Raw genomic sequence first — 18,579 nt, forward strand, 5'->3', positions numbered from 1 at the left:
TGGGCAAGCAGGCCGGGAGGTGAAAACAGAAATGTGCAACTCATCATTTTGTTAAAGCACTTAGATGAAGGTTTTCAGTAAAATAATACTTGTTATTTAAGCTGTAAAGTGTTATACTTATTTAGCTGATTAAACACATTACTGTTTGTATGGGGGAGGGGGGGGGGTGCATTTTGATTTATGCACAATTCCAGAAAATCCACCTCAACCCAAGCACATTTAATTATATTCAGGTTTAAGTTTCAAGCATTTCACATTGAAATTCTAAAACAGTTGGAGACCCTGTGATGGTCATGGCATAAGTTTAAATACTCAACATATCTTCAAAGAGACAAGTTAAGTTAACAAATGCTATCACTAGAGATGTTGCAGTATTTTTTTTATCCACTAATCTAGTTTACAATAGCATTTTTGTCATAGGTTATGGTCATATATATATATTATTTGTTGTTTTTCTTTAAGTAGAAATTTAAGTAATTCAAAAACTTAAGTTTTTCTTAAGTAGATTGTTTAACACACAAAAGAGTGATTATCAGATCATCTAGGCCTCGTTCAGCTCGCCACAACCCTTAGGGTTTTATTTAGTTATAATAAACAAAACAAAAATGAAATAGAATCTTTTTATCCGATTAATCAATTAATCCAAAAAATAATCATCCGATTAATCGATTATAAAAATAATCGTTAGTTGCAGACCTAGTGGGGATGAATGTGGTGGTTACGGTCGAGAGACAGCTGATAAGTACTCTTAGTCTTGACCGTAAAACAGTAACGTTACAGGAGTCACCAACCCATCGATCATGGTCGACAAATCGATCTTGGAAGGATTTTAAGTTGATCGCGAAGTTTTTAAAATCAGAGAAAAAAAAGACTATTGTGTGTAGTAAATGGTGTCTATGCAGAGGCGCGCGCTGTTACAATCATGTAATTTTTGCCACGCGTACCTTTGGGCTCATGTGGACGTGTCGAGTCAAAACAAGGCTTTACGCTGCACCAGCTCAGCTACAATAACAGCTCATATTAGCCAGCTAAACTTTTACTACCCTGTTAGAAAAAAATATATAGTTGCTTAGATTCATGTGGTTCTTCTCCCTCACTGTATTTTGCTATGTGGGGAGAAATGTGTATTATATATTAAGACCCTTGATCCTCACCTGACTATGGCTTTGTAAACTTTATCCATGATGTGGCTTATAATGTACCGTGGTACAGAAACTTGGCTTACTCTGGCTATTCTCTGCGGTCTCAGACGACGATATGTTTGTCCCGTTTTAGCCACCGTATCTTCTTCGAAAGGGAGGGGTATGGAGAGGCTAAGCCCTAGTGCAACTCGCAACCGAACCGCTAGATGCTGCTAAAAAAATACACACTACACCTTTAATGAATCTCTTGAATGATTCAATGACAAATACATTTTTAACAGTTACTTGTCTCCACCTACTGGTTTAACAGTGTAATTGATGCAATATATTTGAAGCGTGAAGTTACTTTCAAAAGGTACTCTGTTTTGATTGATAGTGTTTATATCCAAACTATAAAACTTTTATCCCAGCACATCTGGGATGATTTGAATTATTGTAGCACAGAAATAACAATACTACTGTGTGGTTGAAAAGACTGTTTGTGAATCCGTTTCATACCTATACATGACAACTGCTCTCTCTGGCTCAGCGGCAACACCAAAGCAGATCTGAATGTTGGATCGGACTTGTCAAGGGTTTAATATACATAGTATCAAAGTACCGGTATCGTTGTTTTTAGAAATAAGATGTGTGTTTGAATACTAGAGATCCCAAACTTTTAACGATTAATCATCTCTACAGTGTAGGCCAAAAACAGAAAACAAAGTAAAGTTAATGGTGAATTTGACTGATAGCATTTTTTCAAAAAACCCAAACAGGGTGAACAGGAACTTTTTTGTAGTGGTAATAATAAATGACTGTCTATTCCCATCCAATGTCCTTCTCAAACATTGTAAGAGCATTACTTCACGCACAATGATTTTATGTTTTTAAAGGCTGAGAGACAGACTAGGGTCATCCAAAGCATGTCAAATTATATTAAATTGTATTAATATATTCTAATTTTAACGCTTTAATGTCTGGCTCTGGTTGTCCACCTTTTCCTCTCGTTTCCCCCTTCACTGCTGCTTAGAGACGGCGAGGAGATGATTAGAAATGTAATCATGTTACAGAAACTGCGCTCAGAATGCACCTCTAGCATGCCTCAATTGTACCTAAACACACTCTGTCAACTGTCAAAGGGCCAAAAGCTGCTTTTATCTGCGGAAGGAGGGATCAAAATAAGAATTTCACATAGGAAATTAGTGCTTGTGCATGGAGAATCTCTCCGTCGGTTGTTATTCACAAGAAGAGGACAGACCTTTTGATGGAGTGCTTATGGGTGAAACTCTGCGGAACTCTTAAGTGTTCCTTGTAATTCTTCCAAAGTGAACTATCACATTCCCACAAGAGACACACGCCAGGCCGTGCTTAAAGAAGAGCAACAAGAATATGAGTGCATGTTGGGTAGACCTCATCTGACACAGTTGTGACCACACCCCAGACTACAAAACCGCTTTCTGCATGTCAATGAACACTGAGGTGGATTGTGTCAGGGCCATCTGTTGCCATGGTAGCCCAACTGTGTGCCAGTGATTTCCATGGCGAGTTGGAATGAAATCATCGCAATTCCGAATTCAATATCACATTCTTGCTGGCCTGCCCTTTATATTCTTGGACACACTCTTGCTGAAAGATTGTAGAACGCCACTAGACACATCAATCGGTGTAATGGTAAATGAAGCAATATGCAAACAACTTGCATTTGCCTTGGCATGTTACCTTTAAAATATAATATTTATTAGGTAATTGTTAACAACAATATCACACAACAATAAAACAAACAAGAATTTAACTGTAAAGCACTTATTATAGAAGTCTATGGCCAAGACATTGCATGTCACAAATAAACTGACAGTATAAACACTTCTAATTTTAAAAATGATTTCTCTATCAAATAAATGCCTTTTTTTTTAACTTTCAGTCATTTGTGACAAAGCGCTTCAACGGAAATTTGACGGAAATTTTCGTCTTTCCATGTTTTCACTGTTACATGGTCGGGGGCGCTATTAGGCATCTTCTGAAAGAGTACCGAATTTCCTGATCAAAACACAGGCGAAAAAGAAGCAGAAACAAACAAGATCACATGTAAGCAGATGCATATTCAAAATAACGCAATAATCAATATTAAACAGCATATAAATAATAATACAATTTTGTTGTTGTTGTTGTTTTAAAACTCCGCCCACACACTGTTCTATCTTTTGACGTATTGCATGTTCAGATATTCATACAACAAAATATTCTGGGGGCCTTGAAACTTGTGAAATTTTTTTTTTTTTAAATGCTGGCGGTGGTTTGTAACTTTTTCAAAAATGCTGGTGGGTAAAGAGTTACGCAGCAAAACTGTTTTAACTTTGTTAATAATAGAAAATGTTAGTTGAGCACCTATTCAGCACAGTAACACCATGTCCTAACGAGACATGACACGTGATAAAAGCTGTCTTTTCTATGTTAATCAGAGCTTTTGTCCTAACCAGCCGGAACAAATCTATTTTAGAAACTGTTTCTATTTCTGCAACGTTGCGGTTGGAATAACAACAAAGTATGACAAAGATAACCTCAGGTAGCCCAAGTCTCTGATGTGAGTTTGAATATCATTTTGCGTGACCTTTATAGCCATATTGATTTTGACAATGTATAATTCACCTCAGATCTTGAAAATAAATTAAAGAAAATAAGAACGTTCAAACTGCAAGCCTATGCTGTGACAAAGATCGCTTCAGTCACAATTTTCAATAACGTCAAAATGGTGTAATATTTATAAATTTAATTATGTTTCATTGGGAGTGCAGTGTGAGCTTGCAGAGAGACTCCGCCCACACACTCTTCTCATTTGATGTGATTTTTGATTTTTGACATTTGATGTGATTTTTTTGATTTTGTCACATTTCGTAATCATGTCGCATCTGGTGTGTGGACAGAAATTGCTTGCTGCTGGAATCTTATCGCAATGTGATTCGTGTCTGGTTAGGTTATGGAGTTCGAATGATTCCTGAAGGATCATATGGCACTGAAAAAATAATGATGCTGAAAATTCGGCTTTACCGTGACAGGAATAAATTACTATAATAAAATATATTGAAATAGAAAACGTTTATTATAGTATTTCTCAAGATTACTGTTTTACTGTAGCCTAGAAATCTAGGCGCACCCTAGTGGCAGCAAAAATTATTTTGCAACCAGTGTGGTCTAGAAAATCTCCATAGACGTTTTAGCTGGAAAAACCAAACTCTGGTCAGACCAATCACATCGTGGATAGAGTCGGCAGGCGGGCTAAACATAATGACGACAGACGGTTCACTGCTACTTGAAAACAAAGAATGGCTACTGCTGGCGAACAGCTGTATTTCGATTCAGCTTTGACCGCTACTCTGAATGATTTAAACTTCAGATTTTCTTTGAAAACAGAACAGACAACGGCACTTGAGTCATTAAAAAAAAAAAGATGTGTTTGGAGTTTTGCTGACTGGATACGGTAAAAGTCTAATATATCAACTTGCTCCGCTGGTGGAATAACGCATGGGACTCAGTCGTCACCTTCTTCGTAGCTCTGATTGGTTGTAGCGCTATACAATATCCAATCAGAAATTTTTTTTTTGCTGAATTCTAATTTGTCAAAACTCTGGACCAAAAACACTGAACATTTGATGAGCACGTCATCTAGCATGCTGAAAACATTTGCCTCTAGGGTCTCAGATTCCTGCTTGTACCCTGTGTGCCAGGCCCAGGGAGGGCTGGGAAACTTCAATGACAAAATGCAGACTGGAATAACAGAGTAAATTTCACCATGACATGGTGAGAACTTCATCCAAGATGTGAATACACACCAATGTAAGAACCTGAATACCAGTAGATATATGTCTTTTTCAAGTCACCTCATCCCTCTTATGTTTACCATGCATCATGGAAGAGAGCATTATGTGAGCATATGTCAGTGTCCCAGCCCCAAACATCTAACACTATACCAAACCACCCCCCCCCCCCCCCCCCCCCCCCCCCCCCCCCCCCCCCCCCCCCTGTGGGCTGCGGCTGACCAGGAGAGAAGTTGTGAAGAGCTCCACCCTAAAGTAAAACTGGCTCTAGTGATGAAATTTACCAACCATCTATTTCAACACCCCTCCTTCTCATTCAGCTTGCTCATATTTTCATGCTATGATACGATCTGTTGTACAACAGTACAAGTGTTGTACAAGTTATACAGTACTTTCCGTCTACATCTAAGCACGCACGGCTTTCCCCTGTCACTGCTGTTCAGAGTCACGCTGTGACATTTGTAGTATACCTCTGACTTTCATCCCCTAAAGTCCCCACTTTGAATATCATTGTTATTGTGATGGCAAATACAGTGAAGTACAGTGCAGAACGCAGATGTACTTCTGAGATAAGTGATCATGAGTAAAAGTGCACCACATAGAGTTGCATGAATTTGGATAAATTAAGAATATTTTTTTTTTGTTTCTAACAGAGATCACGATTCTGAATCGACAACTAAACAAAATAGCACGTAATAAAAAGCTTCTGTCTATTTAAAATAATTAATCTGATTTATTTTTGTAAATCGGTTTGAATTAATGATTCAATGACTGTCCCAAATTGCACACTTCATAGACACTTTTGGTCTTGTGGACTTACAATGGCTGCCCTGTGTGAGTGTCTGTTAAATCCATGAGATCATACGGAGTACCATTTGTCATTTTAGGTTTCAGAAGGGTGTTACCGAGCCCCCTTTGTGGTCGATATGCGCCCTCCATGCGTACTTTTGCCAAATCCGTACTGATGCGAACACAGCAGCAGACTTCAACCCAAAAGTCAAATCAGCATTACGTCACGAAAGTGCGGTGTCAGGAAGTGCTTAGGGTGCCATTTTGGAAAGGGCCAATGATTTCCACAGGTTTCATTTTTGGATGAATCATACTTCTTGAACAAATCTCTTTTAATGAATGATTCAATGACAAATAAAATTGTTTAAACACTCACTCGCCACCTAGTGGTATAACAATGTAATCGATACAATAGTTACAAGTTACTTTTAAAAGGTGATCTGCTCTATTTTGATCATTACTGTAAAGACATCAGTGTTTATATCCAGTACTTCTGTGATGATCTGAATTGTTCTAACACAGAAATAACAATATTGTGTGGTTGAAAAGATTGTTTGTGAAGCTATTTTATACACATGATAACTGCTTTCTCTGGATCAGTGCCAACACAGATTTAAATGTTCCGGTATGATTTTGTCAAAGGTTTAATAGATGCAGGTGAATCATTGTCATTTAGGAATGAAATCATGTGTGTGTGTTTGAATCGAGATTGTGAAATTTTAATGATTAGTCGTGCAGCTCTAGCACCAGACAAGCTCAACAGATCATAAGCTGTGGTTTGGGTGTTACCAAACAGGAAGCTATAAGCATAGTTTCTTCAGCTATCATACTCCTTCACCTCATAACTTCTCTCTATTTCACTCTGTATCTCCTCCTGACTTATTTGTATTCCAGCAGTCTCCCACAAAGGAGTGATGATAATAAAAAAAATGTGGGTAATGATGTTTTGAACTTCACAGTCTTCAGCTTTTGGCAATTTGTCTAAAAACAAAAGTTTGGCATTAGTTTGACTTTTCTTCACAAGACTCGACTCGCACAAAGTGGCCAAACAAGGCAAACTTTCTGTCCAGTTTTCACCTGGCACTGAATAGCAAGGAAATGTTTAAAAAAAAATGTTAATGAGTGTCTTCAGGATGTAGGCACCTGAGGTACTGCTAGGAAACAGGGCCAAGTTCACTGAAATACACAGGAAAAGGGCTGTGAAATGTCAAAATTTGCATCCTCTTAAAAGACTGTGTATACTTCCCAATTGACACGCACACTGAGAGCGATGAAACATCTAGTGTTCGCCACGCTACCCACCCCATGTAGATTTGGATCATAAACCAACTTATATAATACAAACACAGAAAAACACATACTAGACCGTATGATCGCAAGAGAGGTCCCAGAGACAGGGATGAGTGTTTGTGTCAGATAGGAAGGATAACAGCATTCAGTGGATTGTGGCACCAGTATCTGAGTGACACTAGAGGACAGAGGGTCCAGTCTGCCTTCAGGACAACGTCAAATTCACATACACAGGCCTACTTAACCACAAAGTCTGTCACACAAAGATACACAGTGTCTTTGCAGCTACATTGTCATTGATCTTGACTAGGAGCCAGTGACGCTTTCTAAACAATCACGGTCCAGAACAGAGCACAACACATTAGAACAAAGTTTACTGTGATCAAAAAGATCATAAAGCATCTGAAATTGGTAAACAACAATGCATAAAGGATTGGGGCCTGAAGGTTTCTTCACAGCTTTTTCAGTTTAATATCTAATTTAGATATCTAAATTCAATGACTTGTTAATTCTTCAAAACCTCTCCTTTTGAGTTCCACAGAAGAAAAGTCATGTGACGTCTCATGTCTCAAGCATAGACTGTAAAAAAAATGTCACCAGTAGGTTTCTGAAGAACGTTTTTGAAGCCTAAAGTGGGCGTCAACGACCGTCGCCATCTTGGCAGCGTGTCACCCATAAAAGAAAATGGGTAAAGAGGCGGTCGTGGGTGGAGCTGCTGGCTGGGTGGCCTCGCACTAAAGTGACAGCTGTTTGAAAAAGTAAAGCCTATAGTTAAAGTTAATGTTTTTGCCCTTCGAAATATTATAATTGTTAAAGGTGCCATCTACCATAATAAATCAAATCCTACTCCATATTCCATAACAGATGGGGGCAGTATACCTCCAAAAAATGACTTGTGCTCCTACCATCGCGCATGTTATTCAAATCATTTGACATGATAGTAAAAGGTTGGAAGACCGCAGTTTCACGTGGAACATTTGGAGATTTTTAGAGATCAGAGACTGAATGAACTAAACACTAGAGTGAACTAAACTAAACACTATGAATCTCAACACTAAATGATGAAGACCGCCTCATAGATCTCAAAAACAAGCTGGTGCATTTCGACGGTATGGGAAAATAAAAGCTTGGGCAATTATTTGAAGTTTATGGTATTCGTTTTGTTCATATTACACTTTTATTGTTAGTGAATTAATTTGACAGACAGCATTCGCTGATGTTGATCAAGCTAGCGCCGTGAATTCACCGTGAGACACACGCAATTGACACTTAGCAAGCAGGTTAGTTAAGCTCTCAGATTCTGTCAATTATATTACGCAATTCAAAGAATAAATACCGTTTTGGCGCTTGTACATGTTACACTACAGATCCCTAGCGCACGTGAACCGATCGTCTCTACTAGCTGGAAAAAGAACATGAACTCTGTTGAAAGATACAGTATGCTACAACTTACCAAAATGTATTCCTCATGCATAATGTCGACCAATCATTTTTTGAACTCTTCCCTGAACTGAAATGTAGTAGTGGGCTGTATTTCCACACGACTGACATCAGGTTCAAGTACACACACACACAAGCCGGCGCGAGCGCGACTCACTCGCGTATCGCAGTTTGGCTGGTGCTAACGTTGCCTGTCCGCATACCGCCTCCCATGGCCGGAACTGGTATTACGATACCTGCCGGGCTGAGGCTAGTAATTTAGCATGCTAATTCAGGTTAATATCTCGGCAGCACTATAACTTGTCAGTTTTTTAATGACATCTTTGCACTTATTTCTTCTCATTCTTTTGATGCGTGTAGCTCATTTTTCGTATATTGTTACCTCAATTATTACATATGGCACCTTTAAAAGACGTAGCTAAAAGTGAAACTATTAACTTTACTTTTTTATCAACTTTATTAATCCCACAAGGGGCAATTCGTTAAGAGCAGCAAGTACATAACACAAATCACACACATTTCTCACAACATACAAGCAGTCAACTATGTGTATCGTGATGCATTATTATCAATATATAGATAATAATGCATCTATTATCTATATCTGCTAGTTAAAAATGTATTATCATGCAGACAGTAACATACAATATTGCTCTGAGCTTGTGCGTGTGACAGTGATTTGTGCGCATACCTGTCAGTCAGCATGGCATCACATGTCAAGTTCATAAACAGTTTTAATCAGTCCATTTTAAAATCTGATTTTGGCCGCCACTCAATTTCTCGGATGGGTTAAACCAAAGAATTACCCCAGAAGTTCAGGTAAATGAACAACTATTTGCCATGAGGCTGTAAACATATTTTTTTCTGCTGTGAAGTTGGGCATTTTAACATAGGGGCGATACATATTTGACTCACTTTTGCTGTCAGCCTCAAGCGGCCAGTCGATGAATTGCAGTTTAATTCACTTCCGTGTTTCAAGAGAGAGACAAGGGGTGCATCTCAATATCCCTCCTCGTCTCCTCCATCCTCCATCCTATGACCCGGAATCCGATCGAGCTCAGCCATCTTGAAGGACATCTCAATTCTCTAATTGCACCGTTATATTTAAGTTCCGTAATTTCACTTTGTCATTTAAGTGAAATTACTGAACTTAAATATACGAGCTTGATAAAAATGATCATTTTAGAAGAAAATTTCAAATGGCACTTAGGGGCTTTTGCATCTGAACTCTTCAAATGTATTAAAAAAAACAAAGTTCAACAACATAAGGGCAGATCCTTTTAGCGTTCCTTATGACACTCGAGTGATCAAGTATTCCAATGTACATGGAGCTTTTATTAGATTCCTCTGTCCTCCTTTTCCTTCCTTGCTTCCTTCCCTCGCGTCCTACAGGAGATGCGAGGGAAGGAAGCGAGAGAATGAAGCGAGGATGCACAACTAAGAAATGAGAAGCACCCCGGGAGCTTGCCACTTGTTCCCAAGCCAAGTGAATTACGGGTCATTGGACAGGCGTCCAATCACAACTGACTTCCAGAAAAGGCGAAATAACCAACAACATTTGAGGTTATTAAAACAGTAAGTCCCACCCCTCGACTACGAGAGCAGAACGAGCGTGAGGAATGATCATATGCGTGTGGTGAGGGCTTGTATTGCAAGATGTCATGTGCACGCAGGGTTTGAATGAGCTCGCGAGACAGGCTTATCGAGCACTTGTTTAGGTTTACTGAAATTTTTTAACGATGAAAACATTTTAGCGATTCATAAAGTATGAATCCAGTTGATCCTGGAATTACATTACAATCAACCAATCGGATATTTTAAGGACATGTTTACAGTTTATGTCAAGTTTGCTTAGAACCAGGATAATCATTATAAGTCAATTTAATATAATGCACAGAAAGTCGCTCCACTCCGATGTAACAAATTGAATGTTTTTCTCCCCATTTTTAATGAAAGACTTAGGATACATAAAAAGAGAATAGAATAGAGTTTACATGAGAAGGAAGCCGGTAGGGTACACACTCAGTTCTCCAACGGTGCCTGTGTGATGTGAGATGCGCTGAGACGCTGACCATCTTATAAACGCTTAAAGCTTCAGTCCGGCGTCTTTGTCACCATCTCTGTTCGAATTCTGCAATTGCAGTCATTCGCCGAATTATCAACTTTCCGTGAGTTGCACTTCAACACCCTCGACATAGCACAGCACGGATGAACACAATGTTTGAGGAGAGTGTGCAGCTGTCAATAATCGTGTCGGTGTGGATACTGGCATTCAGAATCACAGATTATTATTTTTGGAAATATGACCAACATAAGAATTTTCACCGGAAAATGTCATCTGAACTAGTAAGTAACATCCACTTTTGCTCTGGTTCTGACATTGCAGTAAATCACACTGATTAAATCTAAAAATTGCTTGTCATATCAAGAAAAACCATGCAAATTATACTTTATTCTCAAATTATTAAAGGGACACTTCACTCATAATAATAATAATAATAATAATAATTCATTACATTTATATAGTGCTTTTCTCTGGACTCAAAGCGCTTTACATAGAGAGGGGAATCTCCTCAACCACCACCACTCATTTGCATTAAGCTTTGTATCTTTAGAAACCCAGTCATATATTTGAATGATCATGGTTTATTCCCTTATTTTCCCCTGAGATGGGATTATTATGACATAAAAATCATCATTTTGCGCCATAATAAGCAGGAAGTCACATTTCATTGAAAACCGTAGAGACTACAAACATTAGCTCATTATTCAAGGGTGTGGGCCCCACTCATTACAGACCTATTATTAGTGGGTTCACTTGCAGAAACTGAAATCAATATCAGCCATCTTGTTTGGAAGCTAAGCTAACAAGTGCTGTGGAGATAGGAAGTAATGACAATGACAGAAGAAACTAAACAGGTGAGGCTGACGGAGGAACCAGAGGCGGCTGCTTGCCAATGTAATGTTAAGAAGAAGGAACCGGCGACCATTTAAACATTTGAATAGTATAATGAACATTACAAAACAAAAGTATAAGCCTGCAGCCCCTCAATGACGACTGCTGTAACGTTACAAACAGAAACAAAATACAACATAAAATCCTCTTTCTCTCTCGATCTTCCGTCGTTGCCCCTCCTTTATGCCTCCGCTCCTCCGTGAGAGATGCGAGACCGGTGTGTCTCACAGGTGTCTTTCATTATCACTCACCCCACCGGCCTCGCGCCGTCTTCTCACATCCCTCGCCCAGTCGCCCTCGTCCTGCTCGCCACAGCTAACTAACTGGAAATTTTGTGCGAAATGAATTTCAAACTCTGGTGTCTAACGATAGCCTTGTAGACGTGAGTGATTTCTCTGATGTTTTTGCGCTGTTCTGGAATAGTGGGTGTGGCTTGCGGAGTTGTGCAATGTGGTGCATTGTGGGAGTTGTTGTCTTACATACCAATGCGCCCTTCAGATATTTTCTGTCTTTTCTTCGTCTTTTCTTTTACATTTCGACTACATATATGATCCACTTTCAATAAAGATTAATGTTGAAATGGGTGATTTATGGGTGTTGAATGGATCCTTTAATGTTAACAACGTCAGCATTGCGTGACTACATGTAATGTCCTGATTTGTATCATTGTTTTCGCATGGGTCCGGTTGCAGTCTCTTTTTTTTGTAAGTTAGCCACTCTGAAGTGAAAAAGTGCTGTGAGAAAAAGCTATAAATCTCTACCTCCAGCATCCTCACACACAATATAGCCAACTAGCCGAGACTCTTCCTTTATGTGTACAGATGTGATGTAATGACGCAAGGACATGCTCGAATCTCCCACGTAAATTGACCAGTACCACTGGAATTAAAAACATTATCACAAGATTATCGCTTTGAATCGAGCAATTGCAAGCAGATAGTTTTGAACACTGGCTGGTTTTTCTCAAATATGTATTTTGGATCATTTTTAACCCCAAAAAAGCTACAGACTGCAGCTTGAAGTACAATCAAATAAAACATTTTGCATTCACTAATGTTTTTGAATGGATACTTTTAATTTAAGACTTGTTTGAGTAAAATTTGGACACAGTACTACTCACACTCCTACTCAACCACTTACGCTAATGTGAACTCTTGCGCATACACTGCACAGAGAGAGCTCTAGATATCAGATATCAAGCAACACATTCAAATAGGTGTAAGCCACAAGTTCTGCATCCATTTAAAAAATAACTATGGCTCTGGACATTGTCTTGGAGGGCTGCGTACTTTGGCCGAGGACAGGGAACATTACTCACATTCTGGGTCTGAAACAAACTGAACCAAGTAACCAGGCTAGGATGAGTCACATGAACGCTGCCCCCTCTCCGCTCTATCGACAGTGCCTGTCACTGACATCATCAGCTTCTTTGCCATCTGTCAATTATCCAGAGCCACTTCCTGCTCACTGAACTAAAACAGCCTATTCAAGACCTGCGAGTACACTCTTAAAATTCTTTACTGATTGTATGGTTCCATGAAGAGCCTTTAACATCCATAGAACCTGTCTATTACACAAACGGTTCTAAAATAGTGGAAAAGTGTTCTTTAAAATGTTTAAATGACCCTAAGGGTTAGCCCTAACCCTTTACTGAAAGTTTGAGGAAACAAAAATGTTTTTTTTCTATGGCACTGCTGTGAAAAACCTCATCTGGAACCTTTATTTTTTAAGAGTGTTCTGAACTTGAGTTATGGGCAGCACCCAAATATGAATTACAGTCGTGTGATGTAGAGTGGCACTACCTTTGTCACAAACGGCAAATTTACTGTCTAGACAAAATTGCATTGTAAATATGAGAAATACACTCAAACACACTCAAGCCTCAATGTTCAATGTATCAAACACAATGTGCAAGGTTAACATTTTGTGTCACAATATGGCAACAACAGTCACTGGCAAGTGCTGTTTTATAAATGTTACATATGCAGTGTCTCATAGCTGGAGGTCCCTCAGTCAGTCACTGGCCCCGTTGGTTTGCTCCATAATCCTTCTACCACCTAATCATGCTGAAGATAATTGGTTGACCTTCATTGCAAAGCACTGATTGAGAGTCATTGCTGCATTACTCCACAACACTAGATCAATGATTATCTAGCATTAGTAAACCCAAGACCCTAAGGGCATTTGTGTTTTTCAAAAATGTTTGGCTGTTGATCTGACATGTTGACATGTCATTTTCTCTTTATGATCCTTATAAATGCTGAGTTGCATTTCATGTACCTCTTTTGAGTCATTGTCTGGCTTATTCGTGCAAAATATTAATTGTTTCAGGTCAACCCTATAGGTCACAATGGCCTTGCGGTTTACATACTGTAACAACCATTCTGTGGAAAACGGCCTCTGGCACGTTTCGTTTCACTGCTTTTGTGTTAAAGGGGACACAAATGCTTCCATCCAAGTAAAGCAGACCAAACATCTATGGTTATTATGTAATTTAATGACTAGAGATTTAATGACTTGTAAAATCATAGCTTAGCTAAAAACATTGTTTGACACTATGTAAAGGATAAAGAAAATGATAGGTCTATGAACATCAACTCATGGCAATATCACTAGTACTCTAAAGGCATGACAGCATTTCTCTTGTAGTTCAATTTTTACTGTCATGTGATTTCACAGGTATGAATGTGCGAATTCAGCAAGAAACTAAAGGGTCAACTTCAAGGATTCAAGGCACAGCAGAAAGATCTGTAATGCTTTGACCAACAGGCTCAGAGTAGCCTAATATTTATGGGCATTGTCATAATTTCCATTCATAAGAAATTCTGAGATGAATCTACACCAATGGTTGTGAAATTGGCCACAGGTCTGTTCTGGGTCACATTTGAGCAGGGAAAAACAATATACTGTAATAATAATACTGTTTTTGTCTATATGAAGACACAAATGCATGAACTTCCTCTCCAGGCTCTAGACCCACTCCAAAAGTCAATTCATGATCATTGAACCGCTTCATTTGAGAAAAACTATCATCATGACATAAACACGCAGAAACTCAAAAGGTCTTCATGGCAACACATCCAAATAAAAGTTCGGTTTAACTTGACAGAAATATATTACCGTTGTACAGTAGAATTTTGATATGTCCCAATAGGCTAATAATATTAACACTTAAACCAAATAAATTATAATCAAAACTTTTTTAAGGAATAATCCATGTTTTAATTTTATCAGTAAAGCTCATTGTGCAGCACGTTATTTGACAAAGAGGTTTATTTAATTTCATATGATTAAAATGTATGATAATTGATTATGTGTTTTATGTCTTCATTTTATTACCAGAAAAAAAAAACACAACACAGAATTAGTGTGAATTTTCATATATTTTTTAAAAAATGTTGTATGTTTAATGATTCATAATAGCCTACATTATTTCAATTAATCAGACATGCTTTTTGATTGCTAAAAAAATTTACACCACGTAAGCCTATCCGTAACACGCCTGCTCCACAACACTAGCAGTTTCACTCTAACTAAAAGGTTGTAGGTTTAAATCGCACAAGTTTTAACATTGTGTCCTGGATCAAGTCACGAACCTTTAAGAGAACTGAATCTGTATGAACGGCAATGATACATGTTGTTTACATGATGAGGGTTACTCGCTTCACTCTATTCAACAATATTACAAATCACACTACCAAACTCATGACAACTCATAGGTATGTTTCTGCTATTACCTTAATGATGCTGCTCCTCCTCGGTGCCATTTTCACCGACTCCAGGAGAGCCGCCTCATCGCGCTCCACCAGCGGTATGGTGACTCCACTCCGCCGGGATGATCGAATCGCTCTCGGTGGGATGAAGTCCGGAGCTCCATCTCCGCACACCCCGTCCTCGTAAGACTCCGACATCTCCAAGATTAGTTGCTTAGAAAATCAATATAATTTTACTCTAAAGGTGCACGTATTAGGACCCAAGAACGTCCACATCCAACTCTTGATTTGCGTCTTTGGGTAGCTCCGGTAGTCCACTTTAACTAAATTGCGCAGACTGAACGGCAGGTTGAGAATGTATCTCGTCCCTTGAGCCCATTCTAAAGTAACTTCTGCCCGTCAAATAGCTCGAAGAAGAAGTTATATGTATAATAACTGACTCATGAATCATTCTCTTGCGCAATAGGACACTTGCATCACCGCGCAACAAGTTAAAAAGCACCGCCGTAGTCTACCTAACTTCTCTCATTGATCCAGCGTGCGTCAACAATCTGAATCTGACACGTGCAAAACATAGAGGTGCAAAAATGCACTTTTTGTTAACAGATATGCTGTAGAGCGGAAGGACTGAGGGTCACCAGATACTAACGGGCATCAAAACAACCCCCAAATGTGCGGATTCTGTGTCAGCGTGATGGAAAAGAAACGCCAGAGTTGTGGCTGTTGATCGCCTCATCTCACTCTGTATGTGTTGTGTGTGTTGTTAGGTTAGTCTAGAATGAGGCACGCCCCTGACACTGGTACAGCCTCTTAGATCCACTAAACCCGCCCCTCTCGTCCGTAAGCTCTTGATTGACTGGTGTCGTGACCAACCGGCACCCTCAAATTTCCACAAACTATAATAGCTCTTTTTTTTCATAGAGGAGGAGCCATGCGTGTGAGCCTCAGGAATGTTACTCATTTAAGTTTACCAGATGTTTAGGAGAAAAGAAGCTTGCTTGGGGTATCACTATTGAAAACTGTGTCGTGTATCAAAAGGATATATGTAATGTGCTATAGCCTATTTGGCAGTCGTTGGATTAACACAAGCTCTGTTGTTTATAACAATTGAATTGAAAGATCTGATAAAGTTTAACAAACCTTGACTTTCTAATGGCTTTATGCACAGTTGCACTACTTCCTGAACTTCAGCTCCTTGTTTCCTGTCTGCCATTATTGGACAAATGTATTAATTCAGGTGTGCCTGACATCAGTAGTCACGGCAACGATAATCAGACACACCTGAATTAATCAAGTTTCTCCAATAATGCCAGACAGGAAACAAGGAGCTGGCTGAACTTCAGGAAGTAGTGCAGCTGTGTATAAAGTCAATTGTGACACTTTGTGACACAAAAATGTTTGCAAATGTATGTATAAATGCATATTAAAAACTTTAAACATTAAACACTACATTCAAATGAAAATATAAAAACAATTATACAATATGAATGAATATCTCAATTATAAACTACTAAAATTACACTGCTGAGCAGTGTTGCATGAAAAATAACAAAAAGGAAAAAATATGTTTACATGAAAAATAACATAAAATAGGTCAATGTAAATTAGGTTACATAAAAATAATTTTTCAATGCAAAAATGCTGTAATTCCAAGGTTTTCTAGTGATTTTAGCAATTAAATGACATTTTATTATTCATAAATATTGAAATATTATTTTTTTCTTAATGTATAAATCATTTTTTAGGATGAATTTGAAATTTTTAATACGATCTTTATCCAAAAAAAAATCAAGCATACCATTGGTCCCTATGTAAAATGATATTTTATTGTTTCTCAATGACTGTCCCTTACAAAATTAGTGTCTTTCAAACGTCTTTACAGCAGAAATAGCAGGTTTTTGCAATGTATTCTCCATTATCAGACAATGTCTATTTGCTAAAAATAGACAGCAGAACCACACTGAGATGAGGCCTTTAACACTTAAATGATGCATTCATCATTTAAGTGTTAAAGGCCTCATCTCAGTGTGGTTCTGCTGTCTATTTTTAGCAAATTGTATCTAAAACTAAATTGTATCTGAACTGCCCTCTATGTGCCTGATGTGTGTGCAGAACTCATGACAAAAGTGTGTGAATTTGGTTCATAAAACTCGCACAGAAATGCAGAGTAAAAGAACGTTGTGAAACCCTGGTGACGAGCCAGCTGATGTACCGGACGAATGAGAGGTTGCTCAAGATGCAAGCCCTCTGTGAAAAGTAGACAGAACCCGAGGGTCATTAGCGCAGGGCTAAAAACTCTAACACCTCTCTGTAGATCTTCCCCTAGTGTCAGGTTACCTTGGTTAAAACTAAACCCTCTCTATGAGAACAGTGTCATTAAAGAGAGCTCTAATATACACTTTAAGACTGAATATTGTTTTTAACATACTTTGCGTTACCACGCCTAACTTAAATGTTTAGGACGTGGAACTGAGGGGTTATGAAATGTTCTCAAAATTAAAAAGAAAAACAACAGTGTAAGAATGGGGTCCGTTTTAGTCAGCCCTTTCAGCCAAAAGTAGACAGATGGTGTAAGGTGTTGAATATGTGTTTGACTTAACAGTTTAGGTCTTCTCAGCGAAGTTCATCTCCACAACAGTCGCCACTTTGTTTCTGTTACCATCTTAGAAAATGTGGTAGGCTAGTGTCCACTAAATATGAATTATATGAGCAAAAAATTGGAGGATTTATGTGAAAAATATTGACTTAGTCTTATATTCATATTAGGCCTACCTATAAGATTTTGTAAGGCCTGTTTTCTTTCACATGTTAGAAACAGGTGAAAACTTAACTCAGCAAACTTTACATAAATAACCTTACAATTATGTCCACTATAATAATGCAAATGTGAGTACATTCATACACTGAATATGAAATATATTACAACACAATATACTGCAGTTTTCACGGAAGTGTAGGCCTAAATAATTATCAACGCGGGTTTTCACTAAACTAGCAACAGCGCCCTCAAGTGTAGGCTGCTACAAAGATTTGAGAACTTTAACGGGATAGTTCTACTCACCCCCAAGATGTTCCAAACCTCTATGAATTTCGTTCTTTCATTGAACACAAAAGAAGATGTTTTGAAGAATATGAGTAGGCCTACTTCCATAGCCTATGGAAAACGTCACACATTTGATGCCTTAAAACAATTAACAACAAACACAAAGCTGGCCTACCTTAAAAATATGGTAGGCCTACAGATACTTTTGTGATTTATGAACTTTAAATGGATTGTTTACTTTGCTAAACTGTAAAAATGTTGCTACAATATTTCTACTTTATGAAGTTATGTGTAATGCACTATAAAACAAGAGCTTGTTATTGCCAGAGAGCAGGCGAGTGTGAGAGGTGACAGATGTGTGTCAGGGTCGTGTTGCTCTTATCTCTGTGTCCTTCCTCAGCTTCTTTGCTCC

At 38.4% G+C, this 18,579-nt stretch overlaps 1 protein-coding gene across 1 annotated transcript in view; it reads right to left on the reverse strand.

Annotated features, from left to right (window-relative positions):
* Window positions 1-15,886, reverse strand: part of plcl1 (phospholipase C like 1) — a 75,238-nt gene extending 59,352 nt beyond the window's left edge. Inside the window, exon 1 of the mRNA XM_039655565.2 lies at window positions 15,149-15,886. Within this exon, the coding sequence (XP_039511499.2) occupies window positions 15,149-15,322 (174 nt within the window). The 5' untranslated portion in view covers window positions 15,323-15,886. The remainder of the gene's footprint in view (window positions 1-15,148) is intronic.
* Between the last annotated feature and the right edge of the window lie 2,693 nt (window positions 15,887-18,579).

The sequence above is a fragment of the Pimephales promelas genome, chromosome 7 (genome assembly GCF_988280905.1).
Source record: "Pimephales promelas chromosome 7, fPimPro1.hap1.1, whole genome shotgun sequence".
NCBI classification, from domain to species: domain Eukaryota; kingdom Metazoa; phylum Chordata; class Actinopteri; order Cypriniformes; family Leuciscidae; genus Pimephales; species Pimephales promelas.